Consider the following 19689-nt stretch of genomic DNA (forward strand, 5'->3'; position numbering starts at 1 on the left):
ATTTTAATTTGTTTATTAAGAAAAAAAATTCAATAGAGTTTTTTTTTTTTTTTTTTAGAGGACTTTTTTATGTTCAGTTGCACATTCGAAGAGGGACTCTGCGGTTGGTCGCAGTCATCGGATGACTACACAGACTGGACTCGACGTCAAGGACCTACATCCACGTCCCGTACTGGGCCTCAATTTGACAGAACTATAGGCGGTGAGTTTCAATTAAATTATCGAAATGACGGTTGTTATTTTGGTATTGTCAGAAAAATTAAATCTGATAAAATATTAAAGCTAACATTACCTACCCAGAGTCGTAAACAATTTTATTTTATTCAAAGAGGTGTGTGTATTCAAGGGCGCTGGGATGATCTTAAAGCCCCGTAGGAACGTTTGCAATTACACGAAAGAGTACCTTCAGCTTTCATGACAGACACTTTACTCAGAATTAATAAAAGACTGGTATTAAGTACCCTGTAAAATTGTTCCGCCTAATATTGTATTCTTTGGAAGAAAACTGGCAGTGAAGGTGGTTTCAAAAAAGGCTTCCCGTGGGCACACTTTTAACGCCAGCAACGGATTCAGTATCTGCTTGCTCAAAATGCGTTGTATCCACTTTACTGAAACTTTAACAGATTAGTTATTATGCTTCCTAGTTCCTACTGAAGATTTGAACACTTTCGTTGCTTCAAAAAAGAAAACAAAAAAGAAAGCACAGCAAGCAAAATATCCTACTAACTTTAAGGAGCACTTCGTGTTGGGCCTGATAGAAAAAAATACCGTAGTGCCCTGCACATCAGTTTGAAATGAAGGACTCTAAAGTGTACCTTGTTAGAGCGTTTTGACTTTTATTTAAAACAAAATGGCTTGCCGGCTAATTCTTTAATAGGATTATAGTTTTACTCAGACCAATAGGAATTAACTTCGTGTTTTTCCTTTAGATTCCAGCGGGTTTTACTACTACTATGAGGTCAGCAATAGCGGTTATGGTGGCAACAATGTTGTGCTTTTGAGTCCTGTTGTTCGACACGATAGCTCATGGAATACATGGTGCTTCAGCTTTTGGTACAACATGTACGGGAGCCACATTGGTACGTACACGCTATGAACTTACACAAAATTACATGTAATGCGAGATCTCGTATACCAACACGAAATAACATAACTTAATTTAGAATAACCACGAACGAAAGAAACCTATCACAAAGGCACGTTCAGTGGCGGCACGAGACTCTAAAACGGGGGGGGGGGGGGAGGAAATATTTTTGGGTGGCATTCCAGAAAATCTTAAGCCTGTGAACACGCGCGCGTACCTATGTCAATGATACGGAACTGAGCCACTAGATCAAGTTATTAGAAGTGAAGTCATTTTTATGAGTGAGAAATGTATCAAACCGCATGGGTGTGTATAACAAATGTATAACAAATTTACAAAGACGTTTGTTGAACACTATCTACGGCTGTATAAATGCATGTGTGGCATGTTTTTTTTTTCGTCTTAAGTACCGATGTTAATAATGCTTTCATTGGCCAAAAAATGTGTCCACATTTTATGAATCTTAACCGCGACAAAAAAAATAATCATTAATCTATTTGTTGATAAATGTGTTTGGAGAATAAGAGGGCCCCTTGCACCACAACTGAGGACGAGGCTTCTGAAGTATTTTTTCAACAATTTCAAACCTTTGTAATACAGTTTAACAAAACCATGAAGATAGACAAACAATTGCAGAAACATCCATAATAGTTGATGAATATGAGCAATAGAAGTTGTTTTGGTGGAACATCATAAAGAATAAAAATTAATTTGGCATATGCGTTAATGATAGGGAATTTCCTGCTGGTGATTTGCTCGTCAAGTAATACATTAAGGGAATCACGCCCGAGGTTACAGGCTGAAGATCTGAGCAAATAAGTTGTCGGATCATTTCTATTCTTTAGGTACACTTAACGTCTACAAGATACCCGTCAGCGGGGTGCTAAGTGACGGTGAGGTGATCTTCACAAGACGGGGCCAGCAAACTAACTCCACTACCTGGCTTGAAGCTGAGCTGTATATTCCGGATGTAACCGCCGACTTCCGCATAGCATTTGAAGCAATCCATCAACAGTATTATTATTATGCTAGAGGTGATATCGCCATAGACGACGTTCAAGCTAGAGGTACGTCACGTCTTTGTAGACGCTTTGTGAGAAGTTTTTAGACACATATACACCTGTAGCTTCCATTAAATAATCATGACGTTCGCGTGGGTTTACAAACGTTGATAAATAATTTCAAAAACAAGCAGCCTAGCAGCAACAGTTAACAACGAGAACGCAAAAGCAGCATCATAAAACAAGACATCAGCAACAGGAACACCAGTAGTCAGTAATTACAACTTCAATAGAAATTAAACCGAAGCAACAATCACACGCAAAGTGTCGTACAGAACAACACAATTACTATCAATGACAGCAGCTCTGACTAGAGCAGCAACAAAAGAGCCGATTCGGCGACATTGAAAGCAGTATGTAGTAGTGAAAAACGACCTCGCCAAGCTAGAACCAATGGAATTAGTTTAAACAATCATTTTTCAATTCTTATTTTCAGCTCCATGTGCTGACTGCAACTTCGAGAACAATACATGTGGATGGAACCAGTCTACTGAAGACGACACTGACTGGAGGTGTCGACAGCAGGGACCGACAGAATCCGACGGGACTGGCCCAGATTTCGACCGGACTAATGCTAGTAAGTTGCCCCGATGATAAGTAACTACAGAGTCAGACACACTTTTAAACATTCAGAGTTGATTGAGTAAACATAATGTCCAAGCAACGTTTAACACCTATGTATAGGATATTAATTCAGAATCTAAAAAGCTGCCCCATAATAAACCATGCAGGACAGAAAGAGAGGAAAGGTGAAATGTGTATGAAAACAGCCGATGTGATGAGTCTTGTATTTTCAACCAGTCACACTCAGCTGACCGTTGATTTCCCCATTTTAAAGGAATGTTCATGTCCAAAGAATTTTGGATGTCATTGCATTAAAAACCTACCAAATTGAGGCCACTCCTGGTTTCGATTATTGCTTGCACGCATCATTTGCTTACACATTTTCGACGGTAAATAACAGTTTCTTTTCTCTTTTTAAATTTTTTTTATACTAGACAGCACCGGTCATTACTGCTACTTTGAAGCAAGTAGTCCACGCAGTGCCGGGGATAATGCTGTACTTCTAAGCGGCACGTTCGAGTACAATCCAGACTTTCCTGGCCTAACGTGGTTTATCAACTTCTGGTACAACATGCACGGAAGCACAACTGGTATGTTCACCAACAATTCTTTTTTGAAGGGAAAGTGTTCTTGAATTATTCTCTGGATCATGATGTGTTGTTCTTCGGTATAAGGGCGTGATAAGCACAATGAGAGCTAGTGTCTGCTTCTCTTCGCACTTTGGATAAAAAAAACAGGAGAGAGGGTTGACACATAGAGTGGCGCTGTTCATGATATCAATTTTAGGTGGTTTGAAATGTGAACTCTATTATGGAGTAAATTTTGTTGAACGACATTTGGGCTGCTCCCTCTTCAATTTACTTTCATTTTTTATAAATTTATACTCAACAACTCAACATGCTTTCTCCTTAAATGTGCCCGACGTTGAAAGGAACCCTTAACGTCTACCAGTTCCCGGCTAACGGAACGCTGGATGACGGAAGCCTTCTCTTCACGAAGACTGGTGAGCAGACCAACGGATCAACGTGGCTCCAAGCTGAGACAAATATAACACATATCACTTGGAGTTTCAGAGTAGCCATTGAAGCCATACGGGGAAGCAACTATCAGGGAGATATTGCTATCGATGACATCACCACAAGCAGTCTTGGTAAAAGGACAATAATAATAATCCTCCATTCCGATATCTTAAATTTACATCCTTGTATGGCTTGTTTTTCCCCCAGGAATATAGAAGAATTATGAACATTTCAGGGGATCCGGAAACTAAAATTTCCTTTAAACAAATCTTGAAGTTTCTTCTACTACTAGATCGATCCAAACTGTTTGAGTATTGGAAACTCTAAAATCTAAATTTATCATATATGACGCTGACTCATACAAATGAAGTTTTGTCCAGAAACAAAAACCTTGAATGTTGTCTGACCCGACATGTTTTGTTGTGTACTGATCACAACGTAAACGTACCACTGTTTTATTTGTTTGTACAGTACTCCCAACTACCATGAATCTGTCCGACTTCAACGGACTCTACTTAAGTGGTGACACGGCCTACCTTGCAAACGGGACTTACCATCAGTTCAAATGCGTGGTACCAGACATTGACCCGGGGGCATCTTTCGTTTGGACGCTGGGGAGTCAGGTGATACCACAGGACACGACCACTCACCAGAAGAAGTCTACCTTTTTAACCACCAGTACCAGCTACGCAACATTGACAGTGTCCTGGTCCATGCAAGGGGAATCGCTGAAGTGTCACGCGTCAAGCCACGATGGTCATTCTGGCGTCGAGGTGACTATTTACCTCGATGTTCAAGGTAAGTATTGAGACCGACTCTCAGGTTGACTGCACGAACCTATGATGACGACTTACTGTACAATACTTGGCAGGTAGTTCCAATAGTAAACGCAATGAAGAAACAGCATAAATCAAAATTAAAACACAGATTAGTCAACTGTTTTGTTCATGGCGTTATATCCTATGACTCATACCACCAGGACTTTAAAAGCATTCCTGTCAATAGCTTGATGCTATTATTTTTGACACAGACGATTAACATTTGGCAGTGGAGGCGTAGCTTGCAATACGCACATTTACCTCAGCCTTGCTGGGATTGAACCCACGAACCCGATTTACAATGTTTTCAATTCAGTCCCACAAGTCCGAAATCCACGGCACCCTTTAACGAAAAACAAAAGAAACTATTTCATGTAAAAAAAAACACAGCATGTAGGCCCACCACCGGACATTTTCACTTTCTAATACATTGGATAGCTATACATGTTGATTAGAGTTACAATGCGCAATATTCTATAACATCTGGTTTGGATTACAACCTTGAGAGGTGTATACTATTTGAAGTCTGAACCGTATTAAAAAACAATTCTACCTTTTCAAACTCTGTAACGAAAAACAAAACTCTGTAACGAAAACACCCTGTAACTTAAAACACCCTGTAAAGAAAAACAAAAGAAAATATTTCATGTAAAAACAGCATGTAGGCCTACAAAACCAGACCTTGATTTGGAGCTGATAAATGTTGTATGCGATTGACACTTTCATCCTGAACATTTTTTCTTTGGTTAGTACTGCCGACATCGTCTTCCATTACACTCTTCGACTTTAATGGTACCATGTTCGGACCGACCGCAGACGTCTTGTACGGTATACCGCTTACTTTTGTGTGTGAGGTATTGGACACCAGACCAGCTCCAATCATAGAGTGGTACCTCAACGAGACCTTGCACAACACCTCCTACCCATCCGATGTAGATGACGAGAATTTGGTCAATACGACGGCAACTTGGACGTTTACTCCTAATGGGACCAGACACGTTCAAGTTGTGAAATGTGTTGCGAGAACTGCAGCGTCACGGTATCCATACCCATCAGATACGGTCACACTGTCTGTCTTTGGTACGTATCGAGTGCAATTACGTGCTATGTAATCACTAATCACGATTTATTTTGTCATCCGAAAGATAAATATTACCTTGAAAAAATATCCTTATACTTCGTATCCTACCTATATTTTACAGATTAATAGCTGCTGCAGTTGCGATGTTTCAACAAGTGACATGAATCCTAACTAACCTGCAGATATGTCAAACTTGGACATCGAATGTCCGGTTTTTAATAATCGGCCTCATAACCCATCAACTATACTGAGGTTCAAGATGATAAAATACTCTACTTTATTTCTTACATATGACTTTTGAATCTGATGGTTTATTTGTATCAATTTGGTAAGGACATGATTTTTTGTTTAAAATGATGGCAAAATGCCAGCCCTTTGTTTCGAGCAGAAATAGACCATCGAATCACAAATACACATCGGTGTATGCTTCACTCACCCAATCTACAAATGGTGAAATTGGACTCACTGAAAACGATACAAGGGAAGTACGGAAATAAGGAGCTGAAAGTTGAAAGATGTCAGGCACAGTGGTATGTACAAATAGAGGGTGGCATGCACTCACAATGATGGTTTTTGGTCCAATAGCATATCCTGTCAACATCACTCTATCCGATTCAACTGGGAGCTTTCTACCCACTGGCGGCACAGCACACCTCGTCGAAGGGTTGGGACACCAGTTTACCTGTGTCGTGCCGAACATCGATCCAGGAGCCTCCTTCACGTGGACGATCGGTCAGCAGCACATCACAGCATCGAACAATCACGACACTGGTACCATCGGGCTGACTACCAGTACAAGTGTTGCTACTGTGGTACCAACAGCAGATGATAACGGACTGATGTTGCGATGCAAAGCGTCGAATGAGGATGGACATCCGGGCATTTCCATCAGCATCACGCTTGATGTGAGAGGTGGGTCTTCACTGTGTCGCTCTTATCATTATCAGGTCCTGAAAACAATTTGCTGTAATTGAAACATTGCAGTTCGATCGCACCCACTGACGCTGTGATGGAAAAAACGTATGAAGGAAACATATAGGTCACGCATTGTTGGTAGCTTACTGCTATGGTCAATGCATGGTTTAGTGCACGAGGACATTATTCACCAACAAATGTTTTTTTTTGTTCAAATGAGAGCTCCAAGGTATCGCTGGTCACCTGCGCCTGTGTTCCACCTGCGCCAGCTGGTGGATACAAACAAAGTATACTTTTTGAAAAACTAAACGATTTTGGACTCTCAGGTTGGTTAATATGCTACTTTTTAACGCAGAGCGAAAAAAGTTTTCCAGTTCGCCATGATTGTTGAAATCGTATTATGTATTTCTTTGTTTAAAGCACCACCTAAGGTATCGGCCATGTCACTGCACGATTCCGGTGGGACAATCTTAGGAGAGACAGCCGAGGTATACCAAGGTATAGGGACTACCTTCGTCTGCGAGATGCTGATAAGACAAACGGCTGTGACGATTGAGTGGTACCTAGACAGCGTGCTGAAGCACACCATCATGCAAGCACTTGCTGTAGGCAATGACTTTGTTACCACCAGAGGCAACTGGTCCTTCACACCGATTAGAGACAATGAGGGTCAGGAGGTAAAGTGTGTCGCGAACACAACACAGTCACAGCAGCAGTACCCCTCGGTCAATGTCACACTGCACGTCAACGGTAGGCATAGTATGTAAAGGGTGCTACCTATGTCCCCCAATACCTATGTTTCCCAATCCCTTTGTACCCCTACCCTAACCCTAACCCTCACCATCTAACCCTTATTCAAACCCTAACCATAAGGATGTTGGAGGACATAGGTATTGGGGAGCATAGGTATTGGGGAACATCGGGTAGATCCCGTATGTAAGGGCCTACTGATAATTCCAGAACTTCACATATGCACAAACATAGGCTCCTACCCATGTCACAACAATTACTGGTCATTGCCTAAATTAACCTTTGGCTTGCATGTCTATTACATCACCAAGCAGAAACTGCCTTTGCTATGCTGGACACTCAATTCGCGGTTGTGTTGGTCACGTTAATGTTAAACCACACTATCCATCCACAAAAGAGACCTGATTAAAATGAACGACAAACCGTCACTGCACCTTACAGAAACACTGACCTTCTAAGCGCTTTATTTAAACTGTAGATCGATAAGTTTGTTGAGATTCGCAATATGATTATAGTCTCGGTGAAGCCAACAACCAAACCTGTCTATACACTTTGCATACAAAATGAGCTACATTCTACCAACTATAAACATAGCTTGTTGCTTTTTACACACATTAAAGATGTGCCAAAGGATGACATCAACGGACATATTTGAACATATTTTTTGAGTTACTGTATTTTATCAAAATATAGTTGCCCCGACAAGCGTCATGTTATTCGATTCAACCGGAATCTACCCATCCAGTGGAGGTGTAGCGTATCTAGTAGAGGGAGTTGATCGCGAGTTCACCTGCATGGTGCCGGGAATAGACCCAGAGGCCTCAATCAATTGGACGGTGGGGAGTCAGAGAATCACACCAGATTACATCACCAATGTGACTGATGCCGATGGATTGAAAAACAGCACAAGTGTTGTGACCGTATCGGTCACCAGAATTAAGCACGACGAGGTACTGAGGTGTCAAGCGTGGAATACAGTCTTCCAACCTAGCATCAATGTCAGCGTGTTGCTGGATGTCAAAGGTATTAATTAAATTCAACAACAACGTCGACAACGACAACAACAACAACCACGACAAAGACGACACAAACAACAACGACGAAGACGAAGACAACGACGACGAAGACAAAGACAACGACGACGAAGACGAAGACAACGACAAGGACAATGACACAACAATGACGAAAACGAAGACAACAACGACGACAATGACGACGACAATGACAGCGAAAGCAGCAACGATGACAACAATTTTTCCGTTTAATAAGCATCACCCAAAGTTGATAAATGCTTAATTGCAGCAGGACATACACCGTTTCGTTTTGAGTCATGAGCAAAGTCCAGTTTACTTCAAAGAGGAGTACATATAACTCATTTAAACTAATAAGATCGCAGTACAAAGCATGATTTAAACTCTATAGTATAATTGTGCCCTTTTCCACTCAAGTCCCACCAAAGGCTTCTTCTATGGCGATGTATGACTCACGTGGAACAAGTCTACATACCGTCGCCGCCGTTAAGCCTTCCACTCCAGAAACATTCACCTGTAAGGTACAGGGTACACGACCAGCAGCAGCCATCCAGTGGTTTCTCGACGGTCAGTCGCAGCGCAACGCCAGTGCGCCCTCCGGAGGAGGTGATGGATTAGTCAACACAAACGACAGTTGGTCATTCACTCCCGACGAGACCCATCGTGGTCAGGAGGTGAAGTGTGTGGCGAGTACGCCAGAGTCACAGCAACTGTTTCCATTTGTAGCAGTGACGCTGGATGTCTTTGGTAAGCTCTCGTCGAAACAAAGATGTAGACATGGATAATGTAACTCGGACCTGTTTGTTACTTTTTAAAAAAATGTTATTTGATTTTGTAGTTCCTCTAGACAACATCTCCTTGTCTGACTCGACAACAAACTACACGTCTACTGTTGCCATCTCGTATGTAGTGGCTGGTGTTGACCACCAGTTTACTTGTGAGGTACCAGGCTCCAACCCAGGTGCTTCGTTTGTGTGGACGCTTGGCAGACAGCAGTTCACTCCAGATCGTAACATCCACGTAGTGGGTGACGATGGACTGACTACCAGTACCAGCATTGCTACAGTGTCTGCCGTGGGAAGAAACCACGGGGAAACATTGCAGTGCAGTGCTTCGAACGAGGATGGCGTCCCAGGCATTTCCATTAGCGTAACACTCGACGTCAAAGGTACACAGATTTCAACTTTAATTGATAGCATATTTATTTTTGAATCTCCTGCATTCTCATGTTATCTTTCCTCTTTTTTTTAACGAAGTTCAAATACAAGGTCTTTCGTTTCTCCGTTAAAACATCAGTACCATTCGAAGAAAGGCATAAATTATTTAAAAAAAATATACGGAACGATTGAGAGTCGTCTTATTTGTAAAACAAAAATGCTTTCCGTTTTCTCTCATTTGGAAGTTCCCCCATTGGCATCGCACATTTCATTGTACGATTCCAACGGGAACCGGCTTCAGTCTACAGTCAGGGTCGAGGAAGGTGCACCACACAACTTCACCTGTGTAGTGCGAGGAACCAGACCAGCAGCAGATATTTCCTGGCTCATTGGGGATCGTGTTCAAGATTCAGTCGGTCCATCGGTTATAGGAGGTGACGATGTGGTCAACACCTCGGCTACATTTATGTTCATCCCTACTCGAGCAGACAATGGTTTGGAGTTGAAGTGCGTGGCAAGCACGCCTGAATCACGGCAACCTTTCCCGTCAGCGACTGTTACACTGGATGTCAATGGTATGTGTTTTTGCCATTAATCCCTCATATTGCTTGATCATTTTAGTGACGGACAAAAACATCTTCCAATTCACTTGCAACGCATCTGTATACCAGCTAGTAAAAAATAAAGACAGATCACATTCGTGTTTACAAATACTGTGACTAGTCGATTTCCATCAACAAACAAAAGAGGTAACTGGTAGATACAGCTGGCTTATCAATTACTTCTAGTCAAAGCATGGCTAATCTAGTTAATCAGGGAATTTTCAACCATTAAAAGCAGTCACCTGATTTTAACTGGTATGATATGATGTAGCTGGATTTGTCATTCAGAGAAGAGGGTTGGCAGACGAATAGTAGCTCATACAAATTGCGTACTACTGGATCATTTAACACAAGTAGTTTCACTGTTTATCCTCGACGGTACATTTTGAGAGTCTCTACAGACCCTTCTTGAATCACTAAACTCTTTCGTTAATTTTGAAAACCGTTGTTGGTGCATCACAGCGCCTCCCACCAACTTTTTCATAATGGACTCGGCTGGCAGCTACCCCTTATCTGGTGGTGTAGCTCAAGTGGTGGAGGGAGAGAATCATCGGTTTACATGTGAAGCACATGACATAGATGCAGATGCATCTTTCTCTTGGACACTGGACGGCGAGGAAATTACCTCAGATAGCACCAGCACTACCGAGAGCACAGACGGATGGACAAACCGCACCAGTAGTATTACGGTGCACACAACAGGCAGCCAGCATAGGCAGGTATTACTGTGCAGGGTTTCAAATGAAGACGGCCATGTTGGAATTAGTACCAGCGTCATGCTGTTTGTGAAAGGTGAGATATATGGTGTTCGATTGCAATAATTTCTCAGAAAGTAAAACTTGGTTGAACGTTGATGTCCACGGAATTCAAGTATTTGACAATGTTGTACAGCGCATAGGTTATAACACTGCTGTGGAACAAATGTCTACAATCTCACTTGCTTGGTCACTAGTAGAAGAACGTTTAGTCCAACCTTAAGAGCCGTTGGTTTTAGATATCTAGCAGATTCGGGCTGACCCTCCAATATTATGCTAACAGTAATATGCCCGATTTGTTGAGTGTGACGTAGCGTTTTGTCACAATGACATTAATATTACACGCACCATGCACAGTCTAAAAACATATAAGTAAAATTGCATCTTTGTATTCGTTTTTGTTTTGTTAATTAAGTGCCACCGAAAGCTTCCTCGATGTTGTTGTATGACACCGACGGTACCAGACTCCAAGACGTTGTCGAAATAGACCAAGATACCCCGATGGCCATTCGGTGTGAGATTCAGGGAACCAGACCATCACCAATGATTGAGTGGTTCCTCAATGATGTCTCGCAAAGTACCGAAGGCCCGCCTTCGGGAGGAGGCGACGGATTGGTCAACACGACCGACACGTGGACGTTCACTCCTAACAGAACCAATCACAGACAGGAGGTGAAGTGTGTGGCCAGTACGGCAGAGTCGCAACCACCTTTGCCGTTTGTAGAGGTCACCCTAATTGTTAATGGTAATTACTGAAATTGGGTGATACTATAACACGATTCGAAATGCGATAAAACTCGATTGATCAAGAAAGAAAAAAAATGCCGAAATATTATGTCATCATGACCACAGGCTACTTACGAGACACTGCATTCTTACCTGCATCTTTGCTGCAGCTAGTATCACCTTAGTAAGATACTTGAACATGGGTAACCATTCTTGTTTGTTGTTGTGTTTAGGTCCACCAGACACACCCATGATCATCGGCAGCTTGTCAATGATTGAGGATACACCGATCTACCTGGAATGCCAAGCGTCATTGGGGTTCCCATCCGACTGGTCATTGCATTGGTTCAACGGAGATGATCCTTTGCCTAGTTACGGAACCATTTCAATACCACAAGATGATCGGTATACGTTCACCACTACCTTGCTTTTCACTCCGGTAAAAGATAATAACAGAGACACCCTTCGGTGCGCAGCGCAAAGAGATGAGTGGCCTGTCAGTCCAGAAAGCTCCCTTGGCCCCTTAGATGTCCAATGTAAGTTGTAAGATATATTATTTAATATGCTACTTTGGTATTCGGGAGACAAACTTGGGTCTCAAGGTACATGCAATTTCAACAGTGAGGCTTATCATGGTCTTTGGGCTAATGCAGCTTACTGGCTTTGCAGATTGAAGTGTTGAATCTGGAAACCTATATGAGCCACAGACCTCATGGTAGACTTCAATATGTAGCGTGCACGCTATGTAGTACTCTTTCCAAAAGCTGCCTGAATAGCCTACGCATTTGCACTGTCTCCAGATTGTACTAGGATGGTCAGCATGACCGGCTGCCCGCGCAGAGTAGTATCGGGCGATACTGTCTCCCTCAGCTGTGTCACCGAGAGTAGCAACCCAGCTACCAATTTGACTCTGATGAGAGACGATGCGGAGCTGACCAATCAGCCTCAGCCGGCGATAACTGATGGCGACTACGATGGCAACGTGACGAGACTGGATCTCACGACTGGTGTACTGACCAGGGCAGACGATGGAGCCGTGTACATGTGTTGCACGACCAATACAGGATGCAGTGCCGTTTGCGACAGTTGTACATTGAATGTACCATGTGAGAAAGTTATTAGTTATTTCTGTAGCTTGCAGAGTTACATTGTATATCCATAACTACTATTTTGTTTCCAGCCACTGGGACAGGTCGTAGTAAGGAAAACGTGGAGAGGTATATGAATATCATCTTGGGGTGGTTTTAAATTGAGACCTGTATCAATGTCAGCTATTAATAAGTCACTCCACAGTGCGACGTCGCTGGCAGATTGTTTAAACGTGGCTAATTTGGAACGTGAACTTTCGGTTGATACAACGTTCAAGACCAGATACAGAATGGGACATTTCGATTAGAATCGGCTATCTGTCCATTATAAGTAGAACCATGAGAAGGAGAGATACCTATTTCGGGATACTAGCAATACACATCTCCATTTTGATTTTACGCATCATATAGACTAGTGCATGTATCTCAGACTGCCCTTCCTCACTTTCATTTACCCAACTTACCAATGTCATGGAACGATTATGTACGGCATGAATCAGAAAACAGAGAACAAGATTGACAAATTTGCTGAGCTGCACGACTTTATATAAGAGAACAGTCGTCATGAAAAAGAATCATCAATAATGATCCATACATAGTTGCAGTAACCCTCGAATGAAAGATATTAAGGCTGTGTCTGAGATGGGCTTCCTGAGCTACGGCTACGTCTATTGTCGGCAGTTACCTTCGTACATGTAGTTTTTATTGACGAAGGTTTAAGACAATAGCTCCACACAAGATATTCCGGTGCGGCCTAACTAAATCAGTGACGTATTTCAGTTAGAATTTGAAATGCTTGTGTTTGTAGATCGCCCGTACTTTTCTGAGCCGACTGCAAATCCACCTGGACCTCTCGATGAGGGTGCTTACGTCATCCTGTCCTGCAGCGCAGACGCAAATCCAATGCCAGCCGACTTCATCACGTGGGAGAGAGTCGGGTCTCCTGACTCCCTACCTTCTGTTTACAGCGATGGGACAAGCACCCTGACACTACGCAACATCAGCAGGGCGCAGGCTGGTTGGTACAGGTGCAGCGGAAACAATGGCGTGCCGCCTGTGGCGTACTCTAAAAAGATTGGCGTAGCTGTACACTGTAAGTCTGTTACAGTATTTTTTTAAGAAATCACCCCAAGGAAGCCACTCTAGGCAAAGGGATAGAGATAAGAGAAATATGATGACAAGAGCAAGATTACTCAGGAAGGCTGAAGGTATAGGAATTGATATTCCTCATAAAAGAGGCTAGATCACTGAATGGAGGGAAACAGCCTCTAGGCATTCCAAAGAGATACAGAACGTGGGAAAAAGCTAGTAGTGTAGTTATTTGTTCTACATCTCCTTACAGCTAGAGTGTATGGGTAAGAAGAGGCAGAGAGCCTAGTTGCACGCTCAAACACCCTGACAGGAGGAACCAAGTCAAACAAACTGGTAGAACAATTTTCATGGAAATATCTGTAGGGCAAACTGAGGCTTGCTTAATGACCTACGGTGGGAGAAAGGTCATAATAATGAGCCAAACTCCTCACCAAACCAAATTGTCGATTCGCTTCTTCACCCAATCTAACAGAGATAAAGGCAGGCAGAAGCTCCCTCCAATATGTGACAACAGTATTCCATCAGGGGACGCATAGTGGTGTTAAGTACAGAATAGCATCATGATGTAAACAAAACTTCTGAGCTCGATAGAGACAACCAACTCGCATGTCAGTGAGATATACTTCTCCCAGCTGGCATTAGTGGAGATGTCAAGCCCAAGAAGGCAGATTCTGAATACTTATAAAGTGCATTAAATCAATTATTGGGAAGACAAACACTCATGTCAAACAAATAAACAGAAGAAGAATAAAACCCGATTCATCAACTACAAAGAAACAGAGTTTATGGAGATACGTGTGCATTTATCGGTTTTTTTGTTGTTACTGCCTCAACTTCAAATAAAAAGAAGTAGTCCCAGAATGATTTTGTAACCACGAGCACTAATCCAGAAGAAACGCACCAACACATTTTGTCCCTCTATCATTTTGGAAATTTTCAAAAGCAAAAACGAGCAGACTGAAACGCATGTATCTGGTTATCTGAATCATTTTCTGTCTCCTAAAGATGGAGTAACAATCACAAACAAGGAAACGGACAACGTCGTGGAGGCAAACGATGGAGACAACGCCCTCCTGGTTTGTGAAGCCAAGGGAAACCCCCTCCCCATCATTACATGGACGGGCCCAACGGACGCCCTGATAACCAATCAGACGGACCCTGGCCGGATCTTTCAGGTCGATACACTCACTGGCGGGGGTGCTGTCTACGGTTACACACTGAGGGGCATCTTGCACATTAATAGAGTGGCCGGTGAAGGAGACTACGGCTTTTACTCGTGTCATAGCGGGAACACCGTCGGCATGGTGGACACGTTGAGAGTTCAGTTGAGAGAAAGAGGTAAAACACTGTTCCTGTGACGTTTGGTGGTTTGTTTACTTTACGAAAAAACTCCGGTGATAAAAAAAGAAACAGATTTTGCCATAAAAAGCACTGGCGATCTGCCATACGGATACTAAGTTTAAAGTGTCAGTAAAACTTGTTTATTGACTAAAGCATGTATAATTTCAATGGCATGTAAATGCAAAGGTGTCCATTCATAGCCAAGCCATACATCACTACAAGTGTCAGTCTCGTTGCAATTGATCGATACACGGAAGATGTAGATGGGGCTGTAATTACAACTGTTAACTGTTTCTATCTCATTTTATTTTTGCGTCAACTGAACTTGCTGTCACTATAATTTTGCCACACTGCCACAACAAACCTGGTATGATCGACTCAACCTCCTGCTCCACCAGTTGACGTTGAAACAACTACATCATCCATTGGTTCGACTACGAGCTTGCCAAGTACAGAAGCTGCAACTACAACTTCCCCGGTTGACCAGGGTTCAACCACTGCATATCAAGGTGGCTTAAATAATAATAGTTATACGCTCAATTTATAAGGGTCTATGTGCCAGATGGTTTATTTGCCTTTCTTGGTCTTGTAGCAAACTTTCTCTCTCAATGTAAAGGAGTGAAAACTACTCCACAAATAGTTGTCCGCCAAACGGTTCTTTAATTATAAGGGGTGGAAGTTTTACTCTTTTAGTGTGGGTTTTCATTATTGGCCAAAAAAGGAGTGAAACGTTTAAAGGAGTGAAACGTTTACTCTTTTAAAGAACCCTGGCAGACAAGTCTTGAGTGGTTTTTCATTCATTTACATCAATGGAATTTTGCTGTTGGTTTGACTTTTCTGATAACAAAAGAAATTGTAAAGCCTTGCTTTTTCATGTGTTCTTTGAATTAAAACTTATTTATTCACAACTTCCGAGAACCACTTCTACAATATGCATTGAATTGAATGTTATTCTAAAATTACCAAAGCTACACCATCGTCGCCTCGAAATGTGTCGATTGATGCAAGCCGAAGTTCACATGACTCCATCACAGTCACATGGATCCCTGGGAACGATGGAGGGAGCCCTCAATGGTTCTATGTAAATTATCGAGAACTTCTAGCTACAACCGACTTCAAACCCAGCACACTAAGCAACAAACTCCATGACGTCACCGAGTACACGCTGGTCGGGAAGTTGCGTCCTAGCACTGTCTACGAGATCGAGGTTTACTCAGAGAACGTCATTGGCGCCAGTGAGCCTGTCAGAATCTTCGCTGCAACTCTTGGTAAATGTGTTTGGTTAGGCTACATTTAGTTTAACGGGATTGTATGTAGGTTTTACCCCTTAAGGTTAAGGTGCAAACGTATGTGACTGCCCTTGCAGCGTTGCGTTTGTTTATGGTGTAAATTGAGGACACACAGGTGCGACATCATCGATAACGAACTGGAACAGGAACCAAACATGTCTGTTAGAAAACGTATACAAAACCAATGAGAGCTGTTACAAAAAATAGTTATAAAAGGGAAGAGGAACAATACAGAGCCTTCGATTTACACCATAAACAAATGTAATGGTATGCCATTGAGGTCCGCTTAAATGGTTATATTTAAGAACACCAAGGCAAAAAAGACAAACACAGTATGAACAGGAGTCAATTGTACTTGTTCCAAAACTTGTTCTTTCACAAAGACTTTACAATATTTCTGGCTGTTGACATCAATCCCAGGTTAAGCTCACAAAACTAATTTCAAGTCAAATTACATTTTAACTCTCAATTTTTTAATTCTAATTCCAATTGCCAAAGTCTAAAGCCCGGTTCATACTTCACGCGAAAGCATGTGCGAAGCGAAATTCATGTCGTCAACAATGGTGGACGCGCTTCAAATGTATTGTTGATGTCACGAATTTCGCTTTCGCGTGAAGTATCAACCGGGCTTTAGTTAATAAGTTTCAAGTGCTCTAAGGGTCCCATTTGCTATTAAAATTCTCCTATGAATTTCAACTTTACTCTAAAAAGTTCCCCGAACGCCAGATCAGTGTACGAAAGTGTGGACTCCGCCTTCCAGATTACACCTGATAAAGTAAAGTATTTGAGGTATCGAAACGCAAATGAAAAACGAACAACAGTCGCCACATGAACCCAACATGAAACAGTTCAGAGTAACAACCTTCATGCATGTGATTTGTACGTGAAACTTTTCGGATGACGATTATACAAATTCACCTCAAAATCACTCATTTGAGTGACATACTATAAACTAAAGATTCGACCAGTAGTGGCAGGGATAGTGACACAATGAAATGAGAATGTACAGGTACTACAAAATCTGGTCTGCCTCAGTAAAGAGGTTATAGTTTAGAGCACTTGATCTATAAGATACTCACGCAGACCGAAAAGGACGATTTCGCACGTACACGAACGTGCGTATACATATACCATAGATATAGAATATCTATGACATATACACCGCACTTACTGCAGCGTTTGTAATTTATACAGGAAGTTGGGCAGTGTGCCAATATACGGTGCCTTATAAAAGACGCTCCCTACAAGCCATGTTTTAATATGGTGCTTTTGTGTGAGCATTTATAAGGCGCTTATTCTGTATCAAATCTCTATCACTTATTGAAACATGTTCAAACCTAACGTACATATCCTTGTTTTAGATCTGGAAAGCCCCCTCCTTAAGTTTTAGATTGAAATATACTCTGAAACACAATAGTACCAAAAGAATTAGATATCGCAAGTGACAAATAATCAAACATGTTAAACTATAAAAAGTACTTTTTAAGAATTAACATTACTTTGAACATTTAACTCTATATCTGTTCAAATCCATTGATCGTTTCCAGAAAATCCGACGGAAACCACTACCTTCAGCAGTGGCGATCAACCTTCTACTGCCACACCCGTGGAGGATAAAACAACGGCCGCCTTGCCAGGTTAGGACAATTATATTGCTGGATAATCGGTGGAGTTTCAATATAAAGTGTGCAGTTTTAACCGTCCAAAAGGCACATTACGCTCCTGAAAATACCATGATAATCAAATGAGAAGGCGGGCGCGATGCAATGTTTTCAACGGGTTGGTGTGGCATTGGGCAAGCATGGTTGAATTGGCATTGACCCTGTCTGACTCTTTAAGTTGGATTGAAAAGTCATGAGTTCTCCACTATTGAACATGCAATCACATAAGTGGTGAGGAGTCAATTTTCTGGTCGAATTTAAAGTTTGAAGGAAATAAATCAACATAATTATATTCACGTCGTATTTCTGGAGTGTAGCAACATCGCACCATGATGCACGCACGAAAATGATAAATCTAATCTGACACGTTCGGCCCGGAAACCTACATTAAGTTATATAGGCCTACCGTTGGAGAAAAAAATGGCTGGTAGTATTTTTATTGGAACATAACTTGGATCATGATTCTGCAGCTTTACATAATTTATCAATTTCTTTGTCTTTATTTTCTTGGAAAGAAGTAATATCGCAAAATATCTTGATATCCAAAAAAATACCCGTTTCGAACCTGCTCAAGTAACAATGTTTCTCAAGGTTCAACATCTTATTTTTTTGGACAAGGTGTTGGTGCATCGACAAGCAACTCTGGATTCGTTGCCGCTATTGTGATTCTGGTGATAATCGCGCTGATTAGCATTGCTCTGGTTGTTGTTCTCTATCGCAGAAATCGGAAGACCAACTCTGGGCACGGTAAGGGCTGCACTGATCTCTGTGTGAAAAAAAAAGGAAAAGCTCGTTGGCCATTTCGAGCTGTACTAAGAAGTGAAGTTCGGCACTGGTTTTCAAACCCCTTCATTCGAATGTGAGGAGGGAACCAGTCCTAACCACTCCCATTCTTTAAAATATTAAATAAAAAAAGTCATTTTTAAAAGTATGCACTTTTTTTCTCGGAAACAGAAAATGTATTTTGTTGCCTTTGTGGGGGGGGGGGGGGACCAAAACATAATTATTAGTTGAGTATCCTGTCAATTAATGAAATATCTTTCTTTACAAATCGGTGACATGCACTTCTAATGGGCTAGATCCTGATTTTATATGGAGATCAGTTGGTGAGAGAAAGATACCACGACTTTCTACCAACGATCTCCATGAACATAATTTGGACACGACACTGGCTCTTTGAGTAGAAGTAACCGTCGTTACTAACAAACAACGTAGTAAATAAACAGCAATATTTTAAAGCATTCTTTAAAAAAAATAATTCTTCAATTTCACACTCTTTACAAATGATCTGTGACGACGTATTATAAAGTGATACTCTCAGGTGTAACTTTTATTGCTTTTTCTTTCCTGCAGATGGTCAAATCCTTGCCAAGAAAAAGTAAGTACGGTGTTTTGTAAATGACATTAGAGTTCACACAATGGTTTATAATCTCGTGAATTCACGATCAGGTTTTTTTTTCACATGACAACACTTTGAAATGTAGATTCAAACCTCCGGAGCGTAGTACGCCGTATACAGGGTGAGTAACAAAAAACGAAACCCAAATGTCGGGACCACTTTCTTAGTAAAGTTCTGCATTTAGCACTTTCAAAATCTAGGATATGAAAGCCCATTTCTTTTAGTATAAGAATAAATCAAATCACCTATGTACTTT

At 41.6% G+C, this 19689-nt stretch overlaps 1 protein-coding gene across 1 annotated transcript; it reads left to right on the forward strand.

Moving 5' to 3' along the window:
- Positions 1 to 4213: 4213 nt before the first annotated feature.
- Positions 4214 to 19416, forward strand: LOC119735183 (hemicentin-2-like). The gene is made up of 19 exons (XM_038208889.1): positions 4214 to 4526; positions 5297 to 5626; positions 6213 to 6539; positions 6963 to 7292; positions 7986 to 8315; positions 8741 to 9070; positions 9162 to 9491; positions 9726 to 10055; positions 10545 to 10874; positions 11253 to 11582; positions 11797 to 12099; positions 12364 to 12669; positions 13460 to 13744; positions 14749 to 15081; positions 15483 to 15593; positions 16053 to 16352; positions 17921 to 18010; positions 18653 to 18781; positions 19388 to 19416. Exons 1-19 carry the CDS (start codon positions 4214 to 4216, stop codon positions 19414 to 19416), a joined length of 5166 nt encoding a protein of 1721 aa, XP_038064817.1.
- Positions 19417 to 19689: the final 273 nt, after the last annotated feature.

The sequence above is a fragment of the Patiria miniata genome, unplaced genomic scaffold (genome assembly GCF_015706575.1).
Source record: "Patiria miniata isolate m_02_andy unplaced genomic scaffold, ASM1570657v1 HiC_scaffold_29, whole genome shotgun sequence".
Classification (NCBI taxonomy): domain Eukaryota; kingdom Metazoa; phylum Echinodermata; class Asteroidea; order Valvatida; family Asterinidae; genus Patiria; species Patiria miniata.